Source organism: Oncorhynchus mykiss, chromosome 23 (assembly GCF_057628025.1).
Source record: "Oncorhynchus mykiss isolate SJ-2025 chromosome 23, ASM5762802v1, whole genome shotgun sequence".
In the NCBI taxonomy this organism is placed as follows: domain Eukaryota; kingdom Metazoa; phylum Chordata; class Actinopteri; order Salmoniformes; family Salmonidae; genus Oncorhynchus; species Oncorhynchus mykiss.
The window spans coordinates 57,163,684-57,187,229 of record NC_143044.1 but is presented as its reverse complement, the minus strand read 5'-3'; the positions used below and the strand labels follow the sequence as shown (position 1 = coordinate 57,187,229).

The 23,546-nt window shown below is 40.7% G+C and overlaps 1 protein-coding gene across 2 annotated transcripts; it reads right to left on the bottom strand.

Annotated features, from left to right (window-relative positions):
* Positions 1-2,299: 2,299 nt before the first annotated feature.
* On the bottom strand, positions 2,300-22,350 carry LOC110518968 (myosin heavy chain, fast skeletal muscle-like). 2 transcript variants are annotated; one of them, XM_090217751.1, is made up of 41 exons: positions 22,159-22,350; positions 21,606-21,651; positions 21,249-21,476; positions 20,760-20,906; positions 20,414-20,570; positions 20,167-20,194; positions 19,802-19,910; positions 19,603-19,695; positions 19,366-19,426; positions 19,094-19,192; positions 18,706-18,809; positions 17,473-17,611; positions 17,091-17,209; positions 16,773-16,922; positions 16,505-16,675; positions 15,978-16,281; positions 15,320-15,384; positions 15,150-15,237; positions 14,917-15,034; positions 14,664-14,787; positions 14,370-14,506; positions 12,964-13,219; positions 12,507-12,749; positions 11,895-12,071; positions 11,651-11,796; positions 11,369-11,459; positions 10,396-10,785; positions 10,172-10,298; positions 9,881-9,999; positions 9,562-9,758; positions 9,229-9,412; positions 8,927-9,092; positions 8,477-8,601; positions 7,992-8,300; positions 6,485-6,688; positions 6,206-6,331; positions 5,896-6,066; positions 3,797-3,901; positions 3,613-3,708; positions 3,055-3,186; positions 2,300-2,414 (listed from the first exon to the last, which is right to left on the bottom strand). In XM_090217751.1, exons 3-41 carry the CDS (start codon positions 21,462-21,464, stop codon positions 2,397-2,399), a joined length of 5,811 nt encoding a protein of 1,936 aa, XP_090073877.1. In that variant the 5' UTR covers positions 21,465-21,476; positions 21,606-21,651; positions 22,159-22,350; the 3' UTR covers positions 2,300-2,396. The 2 variants fall into 2 exon arrangements, with proteins under 2 accessions (XP_090073877.1, XP_090073878.1); XM_090217752.1 differs by having other exon boundaries at positions 21,764-22,183.
* Between the last annotated feature and the right edge of the window lie 1,196 nt (positions 22,351-23,546).

Below are 23,546 nucleotides of genomic sequence, written 5' to 3'. Positions count from 1 at the left end.
GACTCTACCTACATGTACATATTACCTCAATTACCTCAACTAACCGGTGTCCACACATATTGACTCTGTACCGGTACCCCCTGTATAGCCTCGCTGCAGTTATTTTACTGCTGCTCTTTAATTATTTGTTACTCTCATTTTACATTTTTTAATTAACACTTATTTTTCTTAAGACTGCGTTGTCTTAAGGATCCGCCCCTTTTTTTCAATTTCACCTAAAATGACCAGTAAGCATTTCACTATAAGGTGTACACTTGTTGTACTCTCATGTGACAAATCAAATTTGATGTGACCCTAGATCAGCTAAATGCACGCAAGAGTGCGCAAGGCGGTGTTGAATGTGTCACTGACTGTCACTTTGATTACTTAAAATGATATGTTTTATTTAACCAGGCGTGTCAGTTAATATCAAATTATTATTTACAATGACACCCTACCCAAGGCAAACCCAGACGACGCTGGACCAATTGTGCGCCGCCCTATGGGACAACCAATCACAGCCTTATGTGATACAGCCTGGATTCGAACCAGGGACTGTAGTGATGCTTCTTGCACTGAGATGCAGTGCCTTAGACCACTGCTGTGCAACTCATGGAGCCCTCTTGATCTGCGCACCTACTTTGTAAACTTTCATTCATAGGCCAGGTTGTAGGAACCTCATGATGGGTATAGGGAAAATTTGAGTATCATGTAGTAGCCGAAACCTATGGATGTTACATAGAGCTGGGTGAATAGAATATGAATGACAGTAACCTAAACCTATGGATGTTACATAGAGCTGGGTGAATGACAGTAACCTAAACCTATGGATGTTACATAGAGCTGGGTGAATGGAATATGAATGACAGTAACCTAAACCTATGGATGTTACATAGAGCTGGGTGAATAGAATATGAATGACAGTAACCTAAACCTATGGATGTTACATAGAGCTGGGTTAATGACAGTAACCTAAACCTATGGATGTTACATAGAGCTGGGTTAATGACAGTAACCTAAACCTATGGATGTTACATAGAGCTGGGTGAATAGAATATGAATGACAGTAACCTAAACCTATGGATGTTACATAGAGCTGGGTTAATGACAGTAACCTAAACCTATGGATGTTACATAGAGCTGGGTTAATGACAGTAACCTAAACCTATGGATGTTACATAGAGTTGGGTGAATGGAATATGAATGACAGTAACCTAAACCTATGGATGTTACATACCTAAACCTATGGATGTTGCAGAATCTCTGAAGCTCTGTTTTCCATTGTCTCCTTATATGGCTGTGATTGCGCTAGGAATGAGCCTACACGACCGCCGCTAATGTACTGTGTTCTTCAATCAAATACATTTTTAATAATTATAATCTTCAATTAAGATTTCTAAATATTAATCTAGCTAAATGTTTAGTTTTTAGTGTGTAATGTGTTCTTCAATCAAATACATTTTGAACAATTAATCTTCAATTAAGATTTGTAACTATTAATCTAGATAATTGTTTAGTTTTTCATGATTTCATGATTTTGTGGGCACTAATCAGACAATTTTATTTTCCTCCTGAAAGGTCAATTAATCCATCTGAATGTGCAAAAGCCTGTTGTGTATTACTGTTGTGTATTACTGTGTTTATAATGCGCATTACCGTAATTTCACCACTAGAGGGCTGGAGGGAAACACTAATCATTATGGAACTTTTGTATTTCTGACAAAAATCAGATATTCAAATTTTCTAATGATAAATCGGTATCCCAATTGTCAGTGTTTATCCATTTATGTGCATCTGGGTTTTAGTTAACCCAGAACTAAAATCTTGTGTAATTGAGTCAGATGCACGATTACCATTTATAAATGTTTACATTTTCTGTCCACACCAGGTTATTGTATGCATAATCTGTGACAAAATTCGAATGCAGTTGTCTCTGGAGAACTTGATCTAAGAATTTCCGCTCAATCTCCCAAAAATGTTTTCGCTCAATTAGTTACCATGGTTACGCATATATTCCTCCCATTTGTTTATTTTCAAAACATTCCAATTTGGGCGTGTCCATATAGGTCAATTCCCCAGAGTGTAAAAGGTTATAACTATAACTATAATTTATGATGTAATGGATTATCAATCTTTGCATCCATAGCTCTGTTCAGGAATTTGAAAGTGATTACATTTCTCCAGCCTCAACCCTCAGCTCTTAACCAAAACAAGTGTTGTGGTTTAAACCCCAGATTGCTCCTTTAGTTAAAGTAAGGTATTTTTTTATGGTATGAAAAAAGCTGTTTTCTGAGAAATAAGTCCACAGTCACAAAGGAAGTGTATGTAGGCCGACATGTTTTTAATCAATGCTCAACATTTCACCATGAAAATCATATTTTATGAAACACAGGAAATTGATAAGACTTTGGTCTTGTTTATTCAGATTCTTTTCCCTGTAAGAAGAAATAAATAACAGAATGGATCAGTATTAATAATGAACATGATAAATATATCAACACTTGGTAATAACAGAATGGATCAGTATTAATAATGAACATGATGAATATATCAACACTTGGTAATAACAGAATGGATCATTATTAATAATGAACATGATAAATATATCAACACTTGGTAATAACAGAATGGATCATTATTAATAATGAACATGATAAATATATCAACACTTGGAAATAACAGAATGGATCAGTATTAATAATGAACATGATAAATATATCAACACTTGGTAATAACAGAATGGATCAGTATTAATAATGAACATGATAAATATATCAACACTTGGAAATAACAGAATGGATCAGTATTAATAATGAACATGATAAATATATCAACACTTGGAAATAACAGAATGCATCAAGTATTTAAGACTCTGTGCTCAGCTTGATTTTTGATTAACCTTTTATAAAGAAAAATGTATTTTAACATGTCCTGAAAATTTTATCTCAGAGATCCTCAACATTTGACTGATTGTTAAACATCAGTATTGACCTTTGTGAAGAATGAATCATAGGTGGTGTTGATGTGGTCATGTTTGAACATGAGTCAGGTGTAGGTTTAGCAGCACTTCTATACCTTTCCAGAGTCACGGGTCTTGGCTCTGAGCTTGTTGACCTGAGTCTCAGCGATGTCAGCACGCTCCTCAGCCTCTTCCAGCTCATTCTGAACCTTCCGGAACTTAGACATGTGCTGGTTGGATGCTTCCTCCTGGGTGAGGAAAAGAGACGAGAGCATAACATCAGTATTGAAAGTTTGGAGTTTCAGGTACCAAATTAATATATATTTTTAAAATGTATTTTAACGTTTTTATTTATTGACATATTTAGGATAGCATTGTACAGTATATATAGGGAGATGGGTGATACAGAAGAGAACGTGAGTGGTGGAACAGAGGATCAATCTGCTGCTTCCAGGGCCATGTGATCCAGGAGAGTCAGCACCACCTCTCTACTTTAAAATGTTACACATAGGAAGAGTCACTGTGCGTACATTTCTTCAGCAATTACTTGCACTATCAACTGAGTGATGTTGACGGTTGTGCAGTAACAACACTTCAACTAAACTGACTAAACTTGTGTAATGTCTACTAGGGAATGTAACCTTTCAGAGTATTTGACTAAGTCTGTGACTCACCGCTTCCTCAGCCTGCCTCTTGTAGGCCTTCACTTTCATCTGCAGCTTATCTACCAGGTCCTGAAGTCTGGCAACGTTCTTCTTATCCTCCTCAGTCTGTGGGAGAAGTTACAAGAATCAATAGTCCATAGTTTAACACACAAACCAGTGTGCTTTAGTGTGTGAAGAATGCACTTTCTCTTACCTGGTAAGTGAGCTCCTTGACTCTGCGCTCATACTTGCGGACTCCCTTGACCGCGTCTACACCTCTTCTCTGCTCGGCCTCCACCTCAGTCTCGAGCTCACGCACCTTTGTGGACGAAATAAACGTCGGCATTTATGTGAGGTGGTGAAGTCAGACGTAACAAATCTTTGTAAAACAGGAATGTTCTTCAGCTAGTCGAGGAGGCACAAGTGCTCCTATGTACTTTTACAATTTTAATTAAAGGGGTCTATAATAAAACAACTCATTTTCATTATGTAGGTGGGTTATTGAGAAAACTCATCAATACACAATAGCCCTGTGGATAACAGAACTGATTTGGCAGGTGAAAACCTGGGAAAAATCCATTCAGGAAGTATTTCTTTTGTTGGTTTTGTAGTTTCCAATTCAAAGCCATTACAGTATCCATTGACTTAGAACTCAATTTGCAGTTCCTATGCCTTCCACTAGATGTCAACAGTCTTTAGAAATGGTTTCAGGCTTGTATTCTTATAAATGAGGGAGTAAGACCAGTCTGAATGAGTGGACCCTGACATGTCACAGAGCTTTTTCATGCGCAATCCCAAGAGAGTGCATTTCTTGTTTACCTTTTATATTGACAATGTTATTGTCCGGTTTAAATATTATAGATCATTTCGGCTAAAAACAACCTGAGGATTGAATATAAACATCGTTTGACATGTTTCTATGAACTTTACGGATACAATTTAGATTTTTTTGTCTGCCTGTTTTGACTGCTTTTGAGCCTGTGGATTACTGAAGAAAACGTACAAACAAAACGGAGGTTTTTGGATATAAAGACACTTTATCGAACAAAAGGAACATTTATTGAGTAAATTAATTTATTCTGAGTGCCACCATATGAAGATCATCAAAGGTAAGGGATTAATTTTATCTCTATTTCTGAGTTATGTAACACTTCTGTTTGGCTGGTTACTGTTTGTAATAATTTGTCAACTGGGCTATGTTCTCAAATAATTGTAAGGTATGCTTTCGTCGAAAAGCATTTTTTAAATCTGACACCGTGGTTGGATTCACAAGAAGTTAATCTTTAAACCTATGTAAAATATGTTTTGTTTTCTGAATTTTTATAATGAGTATTTCTGTATTTGAATTTGGCGCTCTGCAATCTCACTGGATGTTGACTAGATGGGACGCTAGCTTCCCACATACACTAGAGAGGTTAAATCATTCAACAACTTTTATTAATGCAATTGCAGACAGAAGTTGACAACAGGAACATAGCATGCATGTTTCCGAGTAAGTTCTGCAAAATACTCAAGGGTCCAAGATATTTTATAAAACCTGAAGTCTAGCCTTAGTGATGTCACTGCCTACGTCATTACCTTCTACTCATGAGACCAAGCCAATGCTACACAAACAAAGAGTTTCAGTGTTATCTAAAAGCTTAGCAGTAAATGTCCACATCCCAATTTGATTTAAAATGGAATGTTTGACTAGTCTCTTAACTCTTACACTCCCTGGGGAGTTCTGTGTCCCTGCATCTCTTTTATATTTTAGGCTCTTCTCACAGACAGCCTGAACTCACACATTTCTCAGACAGTTTCTTTATAAGAGGCAGAGACTAGAAATGTACTGTGGAACAATATTAAACCTCATAATGTATATTGTTAATCTGTAGCCTAGGACCATATAAATGTAAGGAGGGAGGGGGTATTATAAACCTCTCCTCTTTAATTAGTACAACATAAGCATAATCAATTATTATAATACATCAAACATTTGGTACAGCCCCTATCATAACCCCTAGGTGAACCCCTGACATTCTCAAACCTTACTGCTGAAAGACTTTAGCTTTTAAGAGTTAATTACTCAAAATTGTAATAATAAAACTTATAAAATGTATTTAAACACATCTTCAGAGGGCACTTATTAAACATGTATTTTCCTACAAAATACCCAGAATGCCATATTCAAATCTTACCAAAAGTAGATTTCTTTGTGTGAGAAAATATAAATGTTCGCCAAAGTGAGGCATTTTCCCCCAACATACCTTATTTTTATATGATCAAATACATTTCCAGCAAACTGTTTTTCCATCCACCCTGCTGTTAACTCACCCTGGACTCCAGTTTCTGGAGCTGCTTCTTGCCTCCCTTCATGGCCAGATTCTCAGCCTCATCCAGACGGTGCTGCAGGTCCTTGACTGTGACCTCCAGGTTCTTCTTCATCCTCTCCAGGTGAGAGCTGGTGTCCTGCTCCTTCTTCAGCTCCTCAGCCATCATGGCCGCCTGGAATGGTAGTTAGTTTCATTTATGCACCAACTGGCACCAATCATAAAGCTCCTTTGGGATCTTTGGTGTGGTTAAACCAGCCCAGCGACTGCTGGCCCTTGGGGACAAATCAAGTTGATGTAATTCAAGGACTCACGTCAGTGATGGCCTTCTTGGCCTTCTCCTCTGCATTCCTGGCCTCCTGGACGATGTCGTCCACCTCTCCCTGCACCTGAACCAGGTCAGTCTCCAGCTTCTTCTTGGTGTTCGCAAGGCTGGTGTTCTGAAGGAGGAAACAAGGCGATTTGTTTGATTCTCAAGAGAACTTACACAAGGCTGAAATTGTGAAAATCTAAAAGCAAGCACTGTTGAATTCTATATGTGTGTAAACAGTTTGCTTGGTTGAGTTTCATTAGAAATGGCTTTTGACCCGTACCTGGGAGTGCAGCAGTCCGACACGCTCGCTGGCGTCCACCAGCTCAGTCTCAGCCACTTTGCGGCCTCTCTCTGTCTGCTCCAGAGCAACTCTCAGCTCCTCGATTTCTGCCGCCATCAGACCGTTTCTGCGCTCCACCATGGCTGCCTGCTCCTTCATATCCTCTGCGGCGCGGACGGCATCATCAAGGTGCAATTGGGCATCCTGGGGATCACAATGAATTTGGAATTGTGGAAGTCGGGCAATACAATCGGTGAGAGAAATGTTAATGGGTAAAAATGTCCCTAATATCCCTACCTTTCTACACTCCTAGAATTAGTGGTGAGTAGAGGAACCCTGGAGATTCTCAAGGAACCCCTAGAGTTCCTCAAGGAACCATTGCTAGTCAATGGTTCATATTTTCACATTTGGTTAGTTGATGTGGTTCTTGGGTAAACCTTTAATTGTTAAATGTAGCAAGGGTTCATGGAGGATCCCTGGAGTGGAGGCATGGCTTAGTAGGGGCATGGCTTTAAGATAGATATTTTTTGGGCCGACCGTTAGAGTAAATTTAATTCCTGTTCATCTGTTCTGTTGTATTGTCATCACATGTTCAGGTTGAACACTGACAGTTTTGTTGCTTCAATGAGGCCAGTGGAGGTGTATGAATTCTTCAAAAGCAAATCCCAAAGTTGGAATATTTACAACGTTCTTATTGTATGTAATCAGCAATTAAAAATGATTATATTAGAAAACTCAATATGCAAAAATATTGAAGGAACATTTCAATTTGCAGTATACTAACTTAACATGATGAACAGGAATAACATTTATGCTAATGCTTGACAAAAAAATAACCCTCCAATAAGCAGAGGTGTGGACTCGAGTCACATGTCTTGGATTCGAGTGACAAATATGATGACTTGCAACTCAACTTTGACTTTAACACCAATGACTTGTGACTTAACTTGGACTTGAGCCTTTTGACTCAAAGAGCACATTATGACTTGTTTAGGACTCGAAACTCAAGACTTGAAACTTGTCGGTCTTGACTTGAGACTTGACTCGGACTTGCCTGTCTTGACTTTGGACTTGACTCGGACTTGCCTGTCTTGACTTGGGATTTGAGTGCTAAGACTTGAGACTTACTTGTGACTTGTAAAACAATGACTTGGTCCCACCTCTGCCAATAAGCCACGTCTCCAATCTGATAGAATGACACCTCCATAATATATTATTGAAAAGGTTCAACATTGAACCCCTCCCATCACAAAAAAGATAACAGTTTGAAACTTTACACAGAGGTCAAAGGTCCATTTCAGAGGGGTTCCTCTTGGAACCTTTTTCAACTGGGAAGGTTCTGCCGGTGCGGCAACCCAACACGTTCTTCCAGGCCCCTTTACTTCAAAGAGTGTACAGTATAATAGTCCAGTCTATTACATTCCTCTGATCTATTATTTTCTACTGATTCACAAACAAATCCCTCCCCATGTTCAGGTTGTTGAGCCTGATGTCCAAGTCCCTTTACCTTGAACTGTCCCTGGACGTTCCTCAGCTGTTTCTGGGCCTCAGAGGCCTGCCTGTTGGCGTGGCTCAGCTGGATCTCCATCTCATTCAGGTCTCCCTCCATCTTCTTCTTCACCCTCAGGGCGTCATTCCTGCTCCTGACCTCAGAGTCCAGGGTGCTCTGCATGGAGTCAACCACCCTCTGGCTGTTCCTCTTGATCTGCTCCATCTCCTCATCCTTCTCAGCGATCTTCCTGTCCACCTCACCCTTGATCTGATTCAGCTCCAGCTGCACACGCAGAATCTTGGATTCCTCGTGCTCCAATGTGCCCTGGACAATGAGAAGCAGTCAAGCGAATTGTGCTCAATATATTAGCATGTGTATTTCACAAAGAATTAAATACTGTGTATATGATGACAATATAAACCAATACGTGAAGCATTGGATTGTAGTTGGTATAGGCAAGTGTAACACTGCTATTCCAATCAAACAGCTGTAGTTTGTACCTCAGCCTCCTCCAGAGCGGTCTGGATCTCAGACTTCTCTGTCTCCACGGTCTTCTTGGCCTTCTCCAGCTCATGGATGCTCTTGCCAGTCTCTCCGATCTGCTCAGTCAGGTCAGAGATCTCCTCTGCACACACAAACACAGAAGCTGTTTAGACTTGGGAGATTTTCAGTGGCTATCACCAATGCACTGAAGTTTATAATGAATCATAATAACAGTTTATTAATGAACAGCACTTCATGCTGTCCTGCAAATCTAATTGCCACCCCACATCATTGGGTTGTTCAAAGGAATACCAATTACAAGTTCCAAAATATATATATTTTAAAATGTATGTAAAAATTATGAGATTGTGTAATAGCAATTTGATATAATGTTGATGATTCCAGTCGATTCCATTTTCAAACACTGGTCAAATATCATGCAAAAATAACTGCTGTCAAATGCTCACGTTGCAGGTTCTTGTTCTCTCTCTTCAGAGTCTCCAGATGATCCAGAGCCTCCTCGTAGGAGTTCTTCATCTTGAAGAGTTCAGTGCTCATTGAGCGAGCCTCCTTCTGAGCTCCTTCCAGCTCAGCCTGGCCCTCCTCATACTTCTGCTTCCACTCTGCCAGAACCTGGGGAAATCCATGGGATTTTCATTACAACTCATTGATAGAGAGTTTTCAATCGGAAATATGCTAAAATTATACTGCAACTGATCAAATAGCAGACAGAAAATATCACCCTAGAGAGCGGTTTATAAATGTTCACCTTGTCAAAGTTCCTCTGCTTCTTGTCAAGGTTAGCGGCCATGGCGTTGGCTCTCTCAACGTCAATCATGAGGTCCTCCACCTCTCCCTGCAGTCTCTGCTTGGTCTTCTCCAGGGAGGCACACTTTGAGTTGGTCGCCTCAATGGTCTCCTCAGCCTCCTGCAGACGCTGGGCCAGCTTTTTCCTGTTGGACAACAGCGGGTGGTGTTATGGTGAGTAACTTGTTGTGAAACAAATATTGCACTACATATTGAAGTAACATTTTCTCAGATCCCCAACCAGCCTCACCATCCACACCATTTATTTTAGTCTTTACTATTGAGAGCAACTCACTTGGCCTCCTCCAGCTCCTCTGTGCGTTGGATGGCATCAGTTTCATACTTAGTCCTCCACTGAGCCACCTCACTGTTGGCCTTGGACATGCCGCGCTGCAGCTCTGCCTTGGCCTCCTGCTCCTCCTCAAACTGCTCTCTCAGGAGATCACAGTCATGGCGGGCAGACTGGACACCATGGGCCAGTGCGTTTTTAGCCTGAGAGATAAAGAAAGACAAAGAGAGATTAGAGAGGGAGAGTAAAACAGATGACAGTAGGAGTCTCTGAGGGAGGTGTAGAAACAGTCTATGTGTAGATAAAGATCTAAACTGTGCCTTACCTTGACCTCCTCCTCAATCAGTCTCTTCAGCTCCTCCACCTGCTGGGTGAAGGCCTGTTTGCCTCTGGTCAGCTGAGACACCAGGGCTTCCTTCTCCTCCAGCTGGCGACCAAACTCACCTGCAGGGAAAGAGGAACATCTTGTTATGGGGACTCAAACTCGAAGATTGACATTTTATTTTCAGGAATCGTAGTGCAGAAACTGTGTGGACTGAATTTACAGCCCCCGACACATGTTATTGTGTACTACTGAGGTGAACTATATTGGTTTGTTGTTCATTGTTGGAGGTACCATTTTCTGTCAGGAGTCTGGCCCTCTGTCCGCTGATGTCGTTGACCTGACGAGCATTCTCATCATTCTTAGTCTTGAGCTCGCTCAGCTGGTCCTCAAGAGTACGGCACATCTTCTCCAGATTGCCCTGTTAGTGAAACATATGGGACTGTCAACTTCAGTTTATTGAATGGTAATTTAGCTGACCATCCTCAACACTGCTTGACCAAAACATCACTACTCACCTTAGTCTTGGCGACAGCCTCCATGTTGCTGGAGAGGTCATCAATCTCCATCTTGTACTCGCTCTTCTCCTTCTCCAGCTTCTGCTTGACGCGCTGCAGGTTGTCGATCTGCTCCCCGAGCTCAGCCACACTGTCGGCCTGCTTCTTGCGCAGAGCGGCGGCTGTGGCCTCATGCTGCAGGGTGGACTCTTCAAGATCACGACGCAGCTTCTGGAACTCAGCCTCGCGCTTTTTGTTCATCTCAATCTGAGCAGCAGTGGCGCCTCCGGCCTCCTCCAGTCTCTCGCTGATCTCCTCAAGTTCCCTGGAGAGATCGGCCCTCTGCTTCTCAACCTTGGCCCTGGCAGCACGCTCAGCCTCAATTTCCTCCTCCAGCTCCTCAATACGGGCCTAGAAAACGGGTCAGGAGCAGGGGGAATGAACACTACAATACAGTTGAAACAATTGAACCTCACTACATTATAATAGCATGTACTGTATATTTAGCATAAATGTGTTTATACATAGCCAGCAACACTAACATATTTACTATATTCATTAGACAGTGGCCCATGCAGGAACCAAACTAACAACGGTAAGAAGCAACATCTTTGCATAGATTAGAAGCACCCGCAAGAAGCACCATCTTCCATCTTACTGAGCCATCAGAATCCACCAGGAAGAATGTGTGCTAGTGTAACGGATGTGAAACGGCTAGCTAGTTAGCGGTGGTGCGCGCTAAATATCGTTTCAATCTGTGACTTCACTTGCTCTGAGACCTTGAAGTAGTTGTTCCCCTTGCTCTGCAAGGGCCGTGGCTTTTGTGGAGCGATGGGTAACGATGCTTCGTGGGTGACTGTTGTTGATGTGTGCAGAGGGTCCCTGGTTCGCGCCCGGGTATGGGCGAGGGGACGGTCTAAAGTTATACTGTTACACTACCAGAAGAAATGCATTGGTTATTTTCCTGTACTGGAGCTTAGATCCTCTACTGTACCTGGAGTTCCTTGATCTTCTTCTGCAGCTGAGCTCCCAGAGACTGCTCATCCTCTATCTTGCTGAGGAGCTGGGTGGTCTCAAACTCCTTCCTAACAAACACAAACACGTTGATTGTAAAGTTGGATTAGGTTAGACAGTGTAAAAGGAGCCTAAGCTACCATTCACTTTGCTTTTAAGAATCACATACAAAGACTATTTCATGATTACAAGAATGAGCCAAGAAGAACCATTATGTTGATCAAGAAGGCAGGGAATACTGTAGTCATTTATTTGTGTTTACTTCTTGATTTTCTCATCAGACTGCTGCTTGTCATTCTCCAGGTCCATTATGGACTCCTGGGCCAGTTTCAGATCTCCCTCCAGCTTTCTCTTGGCTCTCTCAAGGTCCATACGGAGCTTCTTCTCTTGCTCCAGAGAACCCTCAAGCTACAAGATATAAACAGACATGTGTTGGTCAAATCTAAACAACTGTAGATAAAATCATCCTGCATACTATCAAGGCCAGAATGTCAAACTCCACTCACGTCGTCCACTTGCTGTTCCAGCTTGGTCTTGGCCTTGGTCAGAGTGTTGACTTTGTCCTCCTCTGCCTGCAGGTCGTCCAGTGTCTGCTGGTGGGCCTCTTGGAGGGCTTTCTTCTCCTTGGTCAGCTTGGCAACACTCTCATCCACAGACGCCATCTCCTCTGTCAGGTTTTTAACCTGAAAACGGCCACAACAAACGTAGTTTTTGGTCAATTCACCATAAGTGAAGTAGCAGTAACAAGTGGGTAGCAGAACATGCAATGAATATTTTGTTTTCTACCTTTATTTAACTCGGCAAGTCAGTTAAGAACAAATTCTTATTTACAATGACAGCCTAGGAACAGTGGGTTAACTGCCTTGTTCAGGGAAAGAATGACAGATTTTTTACCTTGTCAGCTCTGGGATTCGATCTTGCTAACTTTCAATTACTAGTCCAACACTCTTAACCACTTGACTACCTGCCACCCCAGGTATACTCCCATGTGGGGAGTACACCATATTACACTATTTTGTGTCTTAATTTTTACTGCACTCACAAAAAGACTTGACTTCCATTTCTGTTTTGAGTTCATCATTCTTTGGATTATTGTTTGGTTAGACTGTCTACAAGACCTTGTTTTCAGTGGCGTGCTTCTCCTTCTCCACTTTGGCCAAGGTGAGCTCCAGGTCATCAATGTCCTTCTTCAGCTCAGAGCACTCGTCCTCCAGCTTCCTCTTCTTGGCAGTCAACTCAGCATTCATCTCCTCCTCATCCTCCAGCCTCTCAGTCGTCTCTTTGAGTTTGGCCTCCAGCTGGATCTTGCTCTTGATGAGCCCCTCACACCTTTCCTCAGCATCATTCAGATTCTCTGAATCCTGGTTTCAGAACAAGAGAAAAAAACTGTGTTTTCACTTTGTGTATCAACATATAGACTTTATTTAGTCAAATAATTCAGAGCAAATCAATTTACATTTTTAAATATAAATATATACCATGGGCATTTTCTTGAGTTAGCCACATAGCGATTGTGTTAGTATCTGTGTACTTGTGTGTCTAAATGTGCTCTGATGAGGGTTGTTGCTCACTCACAGATGCGACTTGAAGCGCCAGGTCATTCTTCTCCTGCACCATGGCCACCATCTTTTCCTCCAACTCCTTCTTCTTGGCCAGAGCCTTGGCCAAGTCCGACGTCATCTTCTCATAGTTCTCCTTCATGTTGGCCAGCTCCTTCTCAGTCTCAGCGCTCTGCAGCAGGGGCTTGATCTTGAAGTACAACTTCATCCATGGCCAGGTTTTCACATTCATGAATGAACGGATGTTGTACTGGATGGTGAAGACGGAATCTCTGGTCCACAGAAAGGATAGAGTGACATGGTGAGTGACATGGTGAGTGATATGGTGAGTGACATGGTGAGTGACATGTTTAAAGATTATTAGGAAAATGATGATTAAATGACTGAACAATATTCTCATTTTAAATAGAACTGTAACAAAGTAAACTTATATTCTGTTTTATTATATCTGATTAACAATATGAGTTCATAAGAAGGGATTGTGTGACACAAACAAGGAGTAATTAAAGTTAATGAACACCATTCCAACTAGGAAGAAAGGAATGGGTTGTGGATTAAGTAAACAGATAAGGTTAACCTATGGTTGAACCAAAGAAATGAGCTCTGGTGTGTTTTAGATAAGGCAGTGAGTGCATTCCTAGGTTTTCTGTTAGTTAGAACTGTCAGCTAAGTGGTGATCGATAATGGTGAGGAGTCAAAAGTTAATTCAGTTGTGTTGTGTGTCCTGTGTATGTGCTAGGGGGATCAGAATGAACTTTGAATGAACTTTTAAAGTTCCCTTTGTCTCGGTCGAGAGGAGGAGATTAATTTTAGAAAAAATGAAATGACGTCATGTTATTGTATATAAACTGTTGCTCGTGGTAACGTGGCAGCGCCCTCCGAGAATATATTCTGTTACCTATTATTGATAAGACTGGTCTCCGTCTATTTTATGCAAACAAGAACCTTACAAATTCTCATTAAAATAGATTAAGGGAATTCAATGAATGAAAACACATTGGAATAATTAAATTACAGTAACAAAGATCTCCTCCAGTTTTAAAGAGGAGGACTTTAAAACTACATTCTGGGATTTGAAGAATAACAAAACAGGGACCCTGACATGTTTTGTATACAGCTGAGGAATGGGGATAGGGAAATGAAACCACTCTTAAATGTATAGATAGCGCTACATAGGGAATGACTGACAAGTAACCCTAAGATCATGAGGCATTTCATATTATTCCAGAATTATTGGGTAAATATCACTTATTTAAATAACAATTGAACATCTTGCTAAATCCCAACCTGCTGCTTTAATAGAATATTATAACATGTACTTTCTCATCCTGAACAACTCACAGCATATTCAGTACACGATCATTATACATTACATGCAGGTGTTTGACAGAATTCTTTGCCAAGATGTCTACTCTTCCTCACCTCCTCTCCATCATCTTGGTGAACTCTCTCCTCATGAGGAATCCACGGCTGAGAGCCTGGACCATGCCGACCAGAGAGGCCAGCTTCTCATCTCTCATCTCCTCCAGGACACCCAGCAGACCGGCTTTGAAGAACACCTGACACAGGTTGACATGGTCAATTATGGAACCAGTCAGGTGGAAAGAGATAGAAAGTATTTTTGCAGTTGTTTTTATGTTTTTACTTAACTTTTGTTCAACTCATAATTTTTTTTATATAGACATTTGTTTTTGCTTGGGGGTATATTTGACTGACCTTGGTGTGTCCAAACTTGTAGTCCTCGTGATTCACATCAATGGACCCAAGCAGCTTCTCAGAAGCCTTCTTGTTGTCCATGAACTGGCCCTCTGGGATGACACTGGCATTCAGTACTTTGTACCTGAATCAGGAGAAATGTCAAGATGTAATAGGTTGGTTATATTACGTAAAATAATAAGGCTATTCTGATGTTGGGAAAACCCTTAGAGATCATATTTCTGTGTGTGTGCGCGCTCGTGCGTGCGTGTACCTCTGCTTGAAGTCAGCATAGATGATTCTACTGGGGAAGCCCTTCCTGCAGATCCTGATACCCTCCAGAACACCATTACACCTGAGCTGGTGGATAACCAGGAAGTTCTCCATCAGACCTGGAAACACAAACCAAGTCTCTTTAAATACTCATAAACAGGTTATAGACTGGTTTGTTAGTGTTACTGACTCTGTACTGACAAGATGTCATATTTAACTCAACCTCTATTGTACCTGGAGTCTTTGACTCGTTGGGGATCAGGCAGCGTACAAAGTGAGGATGAGTGCTCCTCAAGTTGGTCATCAGCTTGCCCAAGTTCTCCTGTAAGAGGGTTACAAACCATGTTCTCAGAAATCATTTCTGATAATCACTACAGCTGAATATCCACATTTTAAAAGCTCACCCTGAACTGGGAGGACACAGTCTGCATGGAACCACCCTTCTTCTTGCCTCCTTTCTTGGTTGTATCTGTTATAATGGAGAAAAGTTCCATATAAATGAGAGAATCTCATGTTAATTTCACATTTATCTTAATGCAAGTGCTGCCAATGAGATTGTGTAAAATAACACCTGTTGAATGAGTAAATTAACCCATTAAATCACCCTGACAACTTGTGATACATTTAAAGCAGCAATAAGCAGTTGAAACAATAACAAAATATGCTCCCTGCCCCTGTTTCGATAAAAAACTGAGAGATATGAATGGAGAAACATAACCACTCAAATTTATAGACATATCTATGTATTGAAGGACTGACAATCCATGATATCAAAATGATAGTATGAATAATGTTTTGAGGCTGTAAAGTGCATGTTTGCCTTTACTTTCCTTACAAGCATTAAAACAAGCTCATATTTTGGGTTCTGATGGGGTTCGACAGGTGAACAAAGCCGATGTTCTTTAAGAAAAAATGTTCAAGAATGAATGGGTACATATCTTTTAACCTCTAACCTCTACATCCACGAATGGATGTAGCAACTGCAGACTGACCCTTTAAAGAATATGGGACTGATTTGTAACTAGTTCTTCATGAAATATTTTGATGTTCTGCTAGTCTTACCCTCAGGTGGGGCAGCGACATACAGGGTCGCCATCAGTTTGACTGAAGACTTCCCGTACAGCTGAAGAACTGAGTCGTTCAGGGGGTCCTTGTTCTTGTCCAGCCAGCCAGTGATGTTGTAGTCCACAGTGCCGGCGTAGTGCACCAGGGAGAAGTGGGCCTCTGCCTTGCCTTTGGCTGGCTTGGGCTTCTCAAATGCCTTGTTTTTGCCAAGATGCTGGTCATACAGCTTGTTCTTGAAGGAAGTGTCTGAAGCCTTGGGGAACATGCACTCCTCTTCAAGGATGGAGAAGATGCCCAATGGCTTTACGAAAAGAGATGTACATCAAATTAGTGATATTTACATTTAGGATCACATTTGTTCTTTTAGCAAATATGCTATTATGAGAGTATCTTCATTTAGTGGCACAATAGGAAACATATTGAGTTCTCAACAGTCAGATGTGCTGTACCATGTGATAATATCTCTCATCACTCCATTTGAACTTTGCTGTTGAGGTCCATTATAATCCTGACAGACAGCTTACCTTCTCAATAAGCTCAATGCAGGCAGCCAAGTCCATGCCGAAGTCAATGAAGGCCCAGACGATTCCCTCCTTCTTGTACTCCTCTTGTTCCAGGACAAACATGGTGTGGTTGAAAAACTGTTGCAGTTTCTCATTGGTGAAGTTGATGCACAGCTGCTCCATGCTGTTGTACTGTTGAAGGAATTTCAGAAGTGATCATTTCATCATCATACAAGGCTGTAATCCCTCTCAATCACAACTAATTGTCTTGTTCTGGTCTCAGACTCACGTCAAAGATCTCAAACCCGGCAATGTCGAGCACACCGATGTAGAACTGCCTTGGATTCTTGGTGTCCAACATCTCGTTGATACGGATGACCATCCACAAGAACATCCTCTCATAGATGGACTTGGCCAGAGCCGAGACTGAGTTATTAACCTGCAATGATAATAGCTCAAATGAATACATGAGATATTGACCATGTCTAGTGACAAGGTGAAAAGAGCTCGGGGAAAACATCATCACTATTCAAAACAAGCAATTCACTCATCACCAAAAGATGTATGGTGCTCAGAAAATGGTAGACACTGTGTTTGGCCGCCTTACCTGAGGCACGGTCTGTCCCTTGGTCACATACTCATTGCCGACCTTCACTTTGGGGTAGCACAAAGCCTTCAGCATCTCAGCTGAGTTCAGGCCCAGCAGGTAGCCGATTTTATCAGCCACTGGAGAGAGAACCAACAACAACAGACTCAGAAACACAAGATCACTTGTTTCTTTTCGGACAAGTTTTTTGTGGGTCTAGGTTTTGATTTGAACCCACATTCATAATTTTAAATCATTTCTGGAGGTTGTAAATTGGGCTCCATAAATGATCTCCTGCCGGACTTTGAGGAGGCTCTGTCTATCTTACATATTGTATATCTATGAGTGGGACTGGGAATGGGACTAATGCTTTACATATTGTATATCTATGAGTGGGACTCACCCTCTGTGCCGTCTGGCTCGGCCTGCTCCTCACGCTGCTTCTGCTTGAATTTCAAGTTGCCATGGTGCAGTACAGCTCCTGTCAGCTTGTAGATGCTGATCTTCTCATCATTTGTGAAGCCCAGGATTGTAATGGCATCCTGGCATTAGACAGGAAGTACAACAGTGATGAACTGAACGGTAGTTTTCTCACATACAGTACACTACAGTTCTGTTTTCTCAGCAGAACAAATGGGATGGACATTTGACTGGCTTCTCAGATCCACGTGATTACACTTGACCAACACTGGTAGATGACGTCACAAGATACATTTGACACAGTTCCACAGGGACTTAGTGACACTCTCTTGTGGATGTCTTACATGTACAGTATGGGCCTCAAGGTGAAGTGTGAAGGCATGAAGAGTTCCTTGAGGCACATGCCTAACTAACTGTCATCGGACTTTCATAATTCCTATATGTGTTCATTAATTAAATTCACTTAGTCTATTTTAGGAGAATTTGTAAGATTCTTATTTGCATAAAATAGACTGAGACCAGTCTTATCAAAATTAGAAAAATATTATTTATTCTCGGAGCGAGCTGCCATGAAACCACGAACAACAGGTTATGTACAAAATATGACGTCATAGGTTATAAAATGTCCTTCCTCTTATCGACCAGGACATAACTGGTTCAACAGTTTATTCCAACCCCCTAGCTTTGCTCGCTCACTCCAGACACACACTTATCAAGATTAACTTCTGCAATCTTCACCTTCATCCATCACTATTTAGAAGACAGTTCCAGATGATGGAAAACCCAGGAAAACACTGCTGCCTTATCTGAACATCCCAGAGCTAAGTTGAGTCGGTTCAACCACACGTTAACGATCCTTTCTGCTTACTTAAAAACCCACAATCCATTTCCTCCCCAACCTGGTTGGAATGGTGTTTATTATGTTTAATTACCCCCTGTTTCATGCTACACAATCCCTTCCTTATGAATTAACATTATTGATCAGATATAATAAAACAGAGTATAGTTTAATTAGTTATAGTTATATTTAAAATGTAGTTATTGTTTAGTTATTATTCATAAAATTCCTAACACTAACTCAAGGCATTTAGAATCAAACAAACCAATACATGAAAATTCCCAGCAGCCACCAGGTTGGAATTGCACAGTGCATTCAGTGTGTGTGGTGGTCCTACCCATTCCATATATAGAATATGATGAACCCTGTTTGACTCACGTCTGTGGCATCCAGCTCTTCCTTGTCGTTGATGCTGGCCACAGTGATCTGACCCTGACTGCACATGGGGAAGTCGTAGGGGTTGGTGGTGATGAGTGACATTTCTATGGACAACAGAGGATGTCTTGTCAGTTAAATCTCTTAGAATTGTACTGTCCTACCTTTACAGTATCTCTCCTTTACTCAATAGATGGACTCAAGGATGTAGTATAAAATAAATATTATCAACTGAGACTCGTGGACTAGTGCATCACAGTCCATTACTTGATAGATATTTCCCAAAGACCTGACCCATATCTAAATGCCTTGTTACCATGGATGTACTCATTGTAATAGTATTTATAATGGAGGTAGGAAACATTCCCCCTGAACCTCTACTTTGCCTCACCAATAATGTCAGGTTTGTGATTGGTCATCATCTGGAAGAAGATGTGGTAACCTCTCTCATCGGGAAGCTGGAAGGACACTCTGGACTTCTCTAGCAGGTCTGAGAGAGAGAGAGAGAGAGAGCGAGAGAGAAGAGTGAAGAGAGAAGAGAGAAGAGACAAGAGAGGAGAGAGGAGAGAGAGAGAGAGAGAGAGATCATTGGATAAAGCTTATCTCCCCAAAAAGTCTGTGTGAATTTAGTAAAGAATTGAGAAATAATCCAAATCAACTCACAGGTCTCAATGTCAGCTTTAGCCAGTTTGCTACCTTGGAAGTGAATCCTGATGAATTTACCCTAAAGTAGAGCATGGGGGTTAGAAAGAGGTTAACTAAATACATCTAGCATTTTACTTTGATAGACCCCTTTAAATGTTACAGTTTGTTGGACATCTATTGATACAACAGAAGGGAAATACTGAAATATATTTGTCCAATATTAGATCACTTTCCCAGTGTGCCCTTCATACTTACGAAGCGAGACGAGTTGTCGTTCCTCACTGTCTTGGCATTACCGTAAGCCTCCAGCAGAGGGTTAGCAGCAATGATCTGATCCTCAAGAGACCCCTGATTGAGACAAACACAAGTTGCTCAGAAACTGGTAAAGTTAGTTATTCTCGATTGCTTGATCACAGCCCACCAAACTGAAATGTCTTACAAAGGTTCAACATACCTGCATTTTGCCTGGTTCTGCTTCCTTCTTGGCACCAGACACTGCAATGGTGGCAAAGTACTGGATGACACGCTTGGTGTTGACAGTCTTTCCTGCACCGGATTCTCCGCTGGTTAATATGACAGAGAATCAGGGGTTTTAGTCACATGTTTGAATGTCAGATCGTCTTACACTAATAAATAACATTGAAAAATACACTGTTGACGTATTTTAATTCATAAGTAAATCATTAACAAATATCCCCGCTCATCGACTCATTCCTATGCGTAGCCTAATCCATTCATAATGTAATATATCACACCCAAGTGACACAACATATTGCAGTAGAAACATTTTCTCAAGTGAGATTTTAGTAAACAACTTACGTAATCAGGACGGACTGGTTCTCCTGGTCTGCAACAAAACAACATATTGATTATCATACTCAAGCAACATTATGGGGACATTATTGAATTCATAGCATCATCATGGATTTAAATTAGGAACCTTTTCCATTCAAGGCCAGTGAAATCAGATGTTACCAGCAAACTGTTCTAACGTAGTCTTCTAGTCAGCAGATACATCCCTAAAACATATTTTAACTTCCATCCATCCTTCCATTAGAGCTCATACCAATCTGCATGAACTGAAAGGCGTTGTCAGAGACGGAGAAGATATGGGGTGGAGCCTCCATCCTCTTCTTCCCTCTGTAGGCGTTAACAACCTCCATGTCGTACACAGGAAGCCACTTGTAGGGGTTCACTGTGGCACAGAACAGCCCAGAGTAGGTCTGGATGAACGAGAATAAATTCAATTAGGGGATTAGAACAATCAGATTGACGTTTACCTGGATTTATGTGAGGATGTGGGTGTACTATGGTATAGTAATGTAGGTCTACTGTATTTGGTCTGTTTTGGTTTCTACCATGACTTTATGTGTAGTACTGTATGTGTGTGTATGTTTAGACAGGTATCTTACATAGATCATCCATGCTGCATAACGCTCTTTGAGGTTATACAACACAGAGGCTTCATTCAGGTAGGTCATCATGGCCATGTCCTCAATCTTGTCGTACTTAGGGGGGTTCATCTGGTAGACGTCTGCTTCCTTGAACTCTTTTCCTTCCTGAAACAGACAGAAATCTAGATTATACGCAGATCAAACTGGGTAGGACTGAATTCTGTTTGCTCATTAAATACAAGTTCAATCTTTAAAAAAATAATGTTTAACTGCAAACCTCAATCTAATCCAACTACTTTGTCATCAGCCACTGACACACATGGTGATTCTTAACTAGTCAGTACAGGAAATGTCATGCTATTTTTAAATAGCAGCAACGAAAGGTATGTTTTTCAATGTTATATTCTACTGCTGTTATTGATTTCATTTGGTCTATTGGCATGTTTTGATTATTGTGATATTAATTTCAAGACAGAGAAATTTGAATACTTTTCAAATCAGGCTTACCTCCTTAGTGCCGTCCGGATGCGCGACTGTCACAGTACACTTTCCTTCAGTCCTGGCAGTGACCAAACCCTTAAGGTAAAGCTCCTTGGTGTCTGCGACATAGCATGCGTTCTTTGAATCAAAGGGTGCCGTTTGTGCCTCCATCCTCTCCTTCTCAGGCTTACGGAGGTATATGGCAGCCTTGCCGTAGATTTGCATCTCCGCGTCCGTACTCATGGTGACGGATCACTAGGAAAGAGGCGAAACAAGAAACATGATTGACTCTGTGGTGCTTCCTCCACAGTCAACAGAGTTGTGAGTGGTATCTCTCACAGAACATTTGTCACTTTTCTTATGAAGACTCAAAATATGTCTCACCTTCTTTTTCCCCTTCTACAGATGAATTTGTACTTCTTGGAGAACCCTGGGAAACATTAGTTTGTTGTGAATACGCACAAGTCTAAAGCTATATAATTTAGCCCCCCGAAGAGGTAGAAACCATTTAGAACTGTATAATTCAACACAATCATGACAACCTTGTCCAATTCAACTACAGGTGCATCTGGTGACTTCCATTTTCCTGGTGACAACTCACTTAACTACACATTCTGTCAAGAATTCAAATAAATACCCCTGAAAACCCAGTTACATTATAAACCAACCCGTCCGTTTATAAACAGCAGGAGAACCACTTTTGACAGTAAATAAAAGCTAAAAAAGTTTAAAGTAAAACACATTTAAAGTATAAACATTTTAAATGATTGTTAGTTGATTGTATATATTGTACATATTGTATAATCTGACAATGCAGAAATAATGTAAATGACTAAATGCAGAAGTCAACTGAAACAGTGCAGTTAGCCACTGCCTCACATGCTGAGTGCTAAGATGACACAAATGTATACATGTGAGGAGGTGGAGAGAGTCTTACCACAGAGGAAGAAGGTGTCTGACTTATGGATGCTGGGGTCTCAGCCTGCTTATATCTGGTTGAAACTGACAACCAGGCAAAAGTTAATTATGGACCACTCTGGTAAAGGACATGGATTGACTGAGAGCCCTCTGTGTTTCTGTGTCTCACTAGCGCCACCAACTCCCAGGAGCGCCACACTCCCATTACGTTACTTTTTAATGCAACAGTTGTCTCTAAATTGAATTGAGTTAACATCAATAAGAGATGTCATTAATAAATAATTATGACAGTATCAAAAGTTTGCGATATCAGATTGACTCCAATGTTACTACCATAGCGCCTCAAATACTGTAATGGAGTTCCTGTTAACCCAATACCACTAAAAACATTTCAGAATGATCTGACCTTATTTCATTACATTTTAGTTACGTTCATCTTCATCAACAACTTAATGTGTTTTTAAACCGATTGTTTTATACTTTGCTTTCAAACAAATCTGAACTGTCTCCTCAGTCACCTCATACTTGTGATCTATCATATTAAATACATATTTAAAATCTATAAAAGGGTTAAATCAACGGTGTAGTTATTTATCTACAGTATGATCTATTGAAGATGCTGCAGGAGCTTTTAATCGTCTCACATTTCAGTTGTCTAAAACGGTCCAGGAGGATTCTCAAGGCTTACATAACATCAGTACAGTATTTAAATCATCTTATCCACTCATGTTTCTGACAGCCAAGTAGCTGCCTCAAACTTTTATTACACTCTGAGTTAAACCGTTTAGCAGCTGGCTTCTATAAAACTGCTTTAAAATGACTATATAGTTACAATAAAGTAACAGATTCCTTTCCATTTCCATTACATTTGAATTAATCCTTTACAATACAGTTTTAATATATTTTTAATATCTTTCTAACAGACAGCTCTAGCAAATCAAATTGTATTGGTCATATACTGTACACGTGTTTAGCAGATGGGGTTAGCAGATGGTGTTGTTGCTGGTGTGGCGAAATGCTTGTGCTTCTAGTTCCGACAGTGCAACAATATCTAACAAGTAATATCTAACAATTTCACAACTTATACCTCAATGCAACTTGTGAAGGAGACACCATCAGCAGAGGCATTGCTTTAAATCATGTTTAGCACATGTATTTGATCAAGGTCTTCTTTATGGACAGGCATTTCACATTCTTCGAACTCTATCAAATCTTTAGTGTTTCAAAACCTCTGCATTTAATAGTCGTTTAAATGTTCTTTATGTCTAATGTGGTTCCAGCTATATTAATGCTCAATAGGGTGAATCTGTACATAACGTTCAGACAGAAATGTATTGAGTAGAACAGATATGACTCTCTGTCAGGTAGAATAGAGAATCACGTCAGCTCTATTCAATACATTTCTAT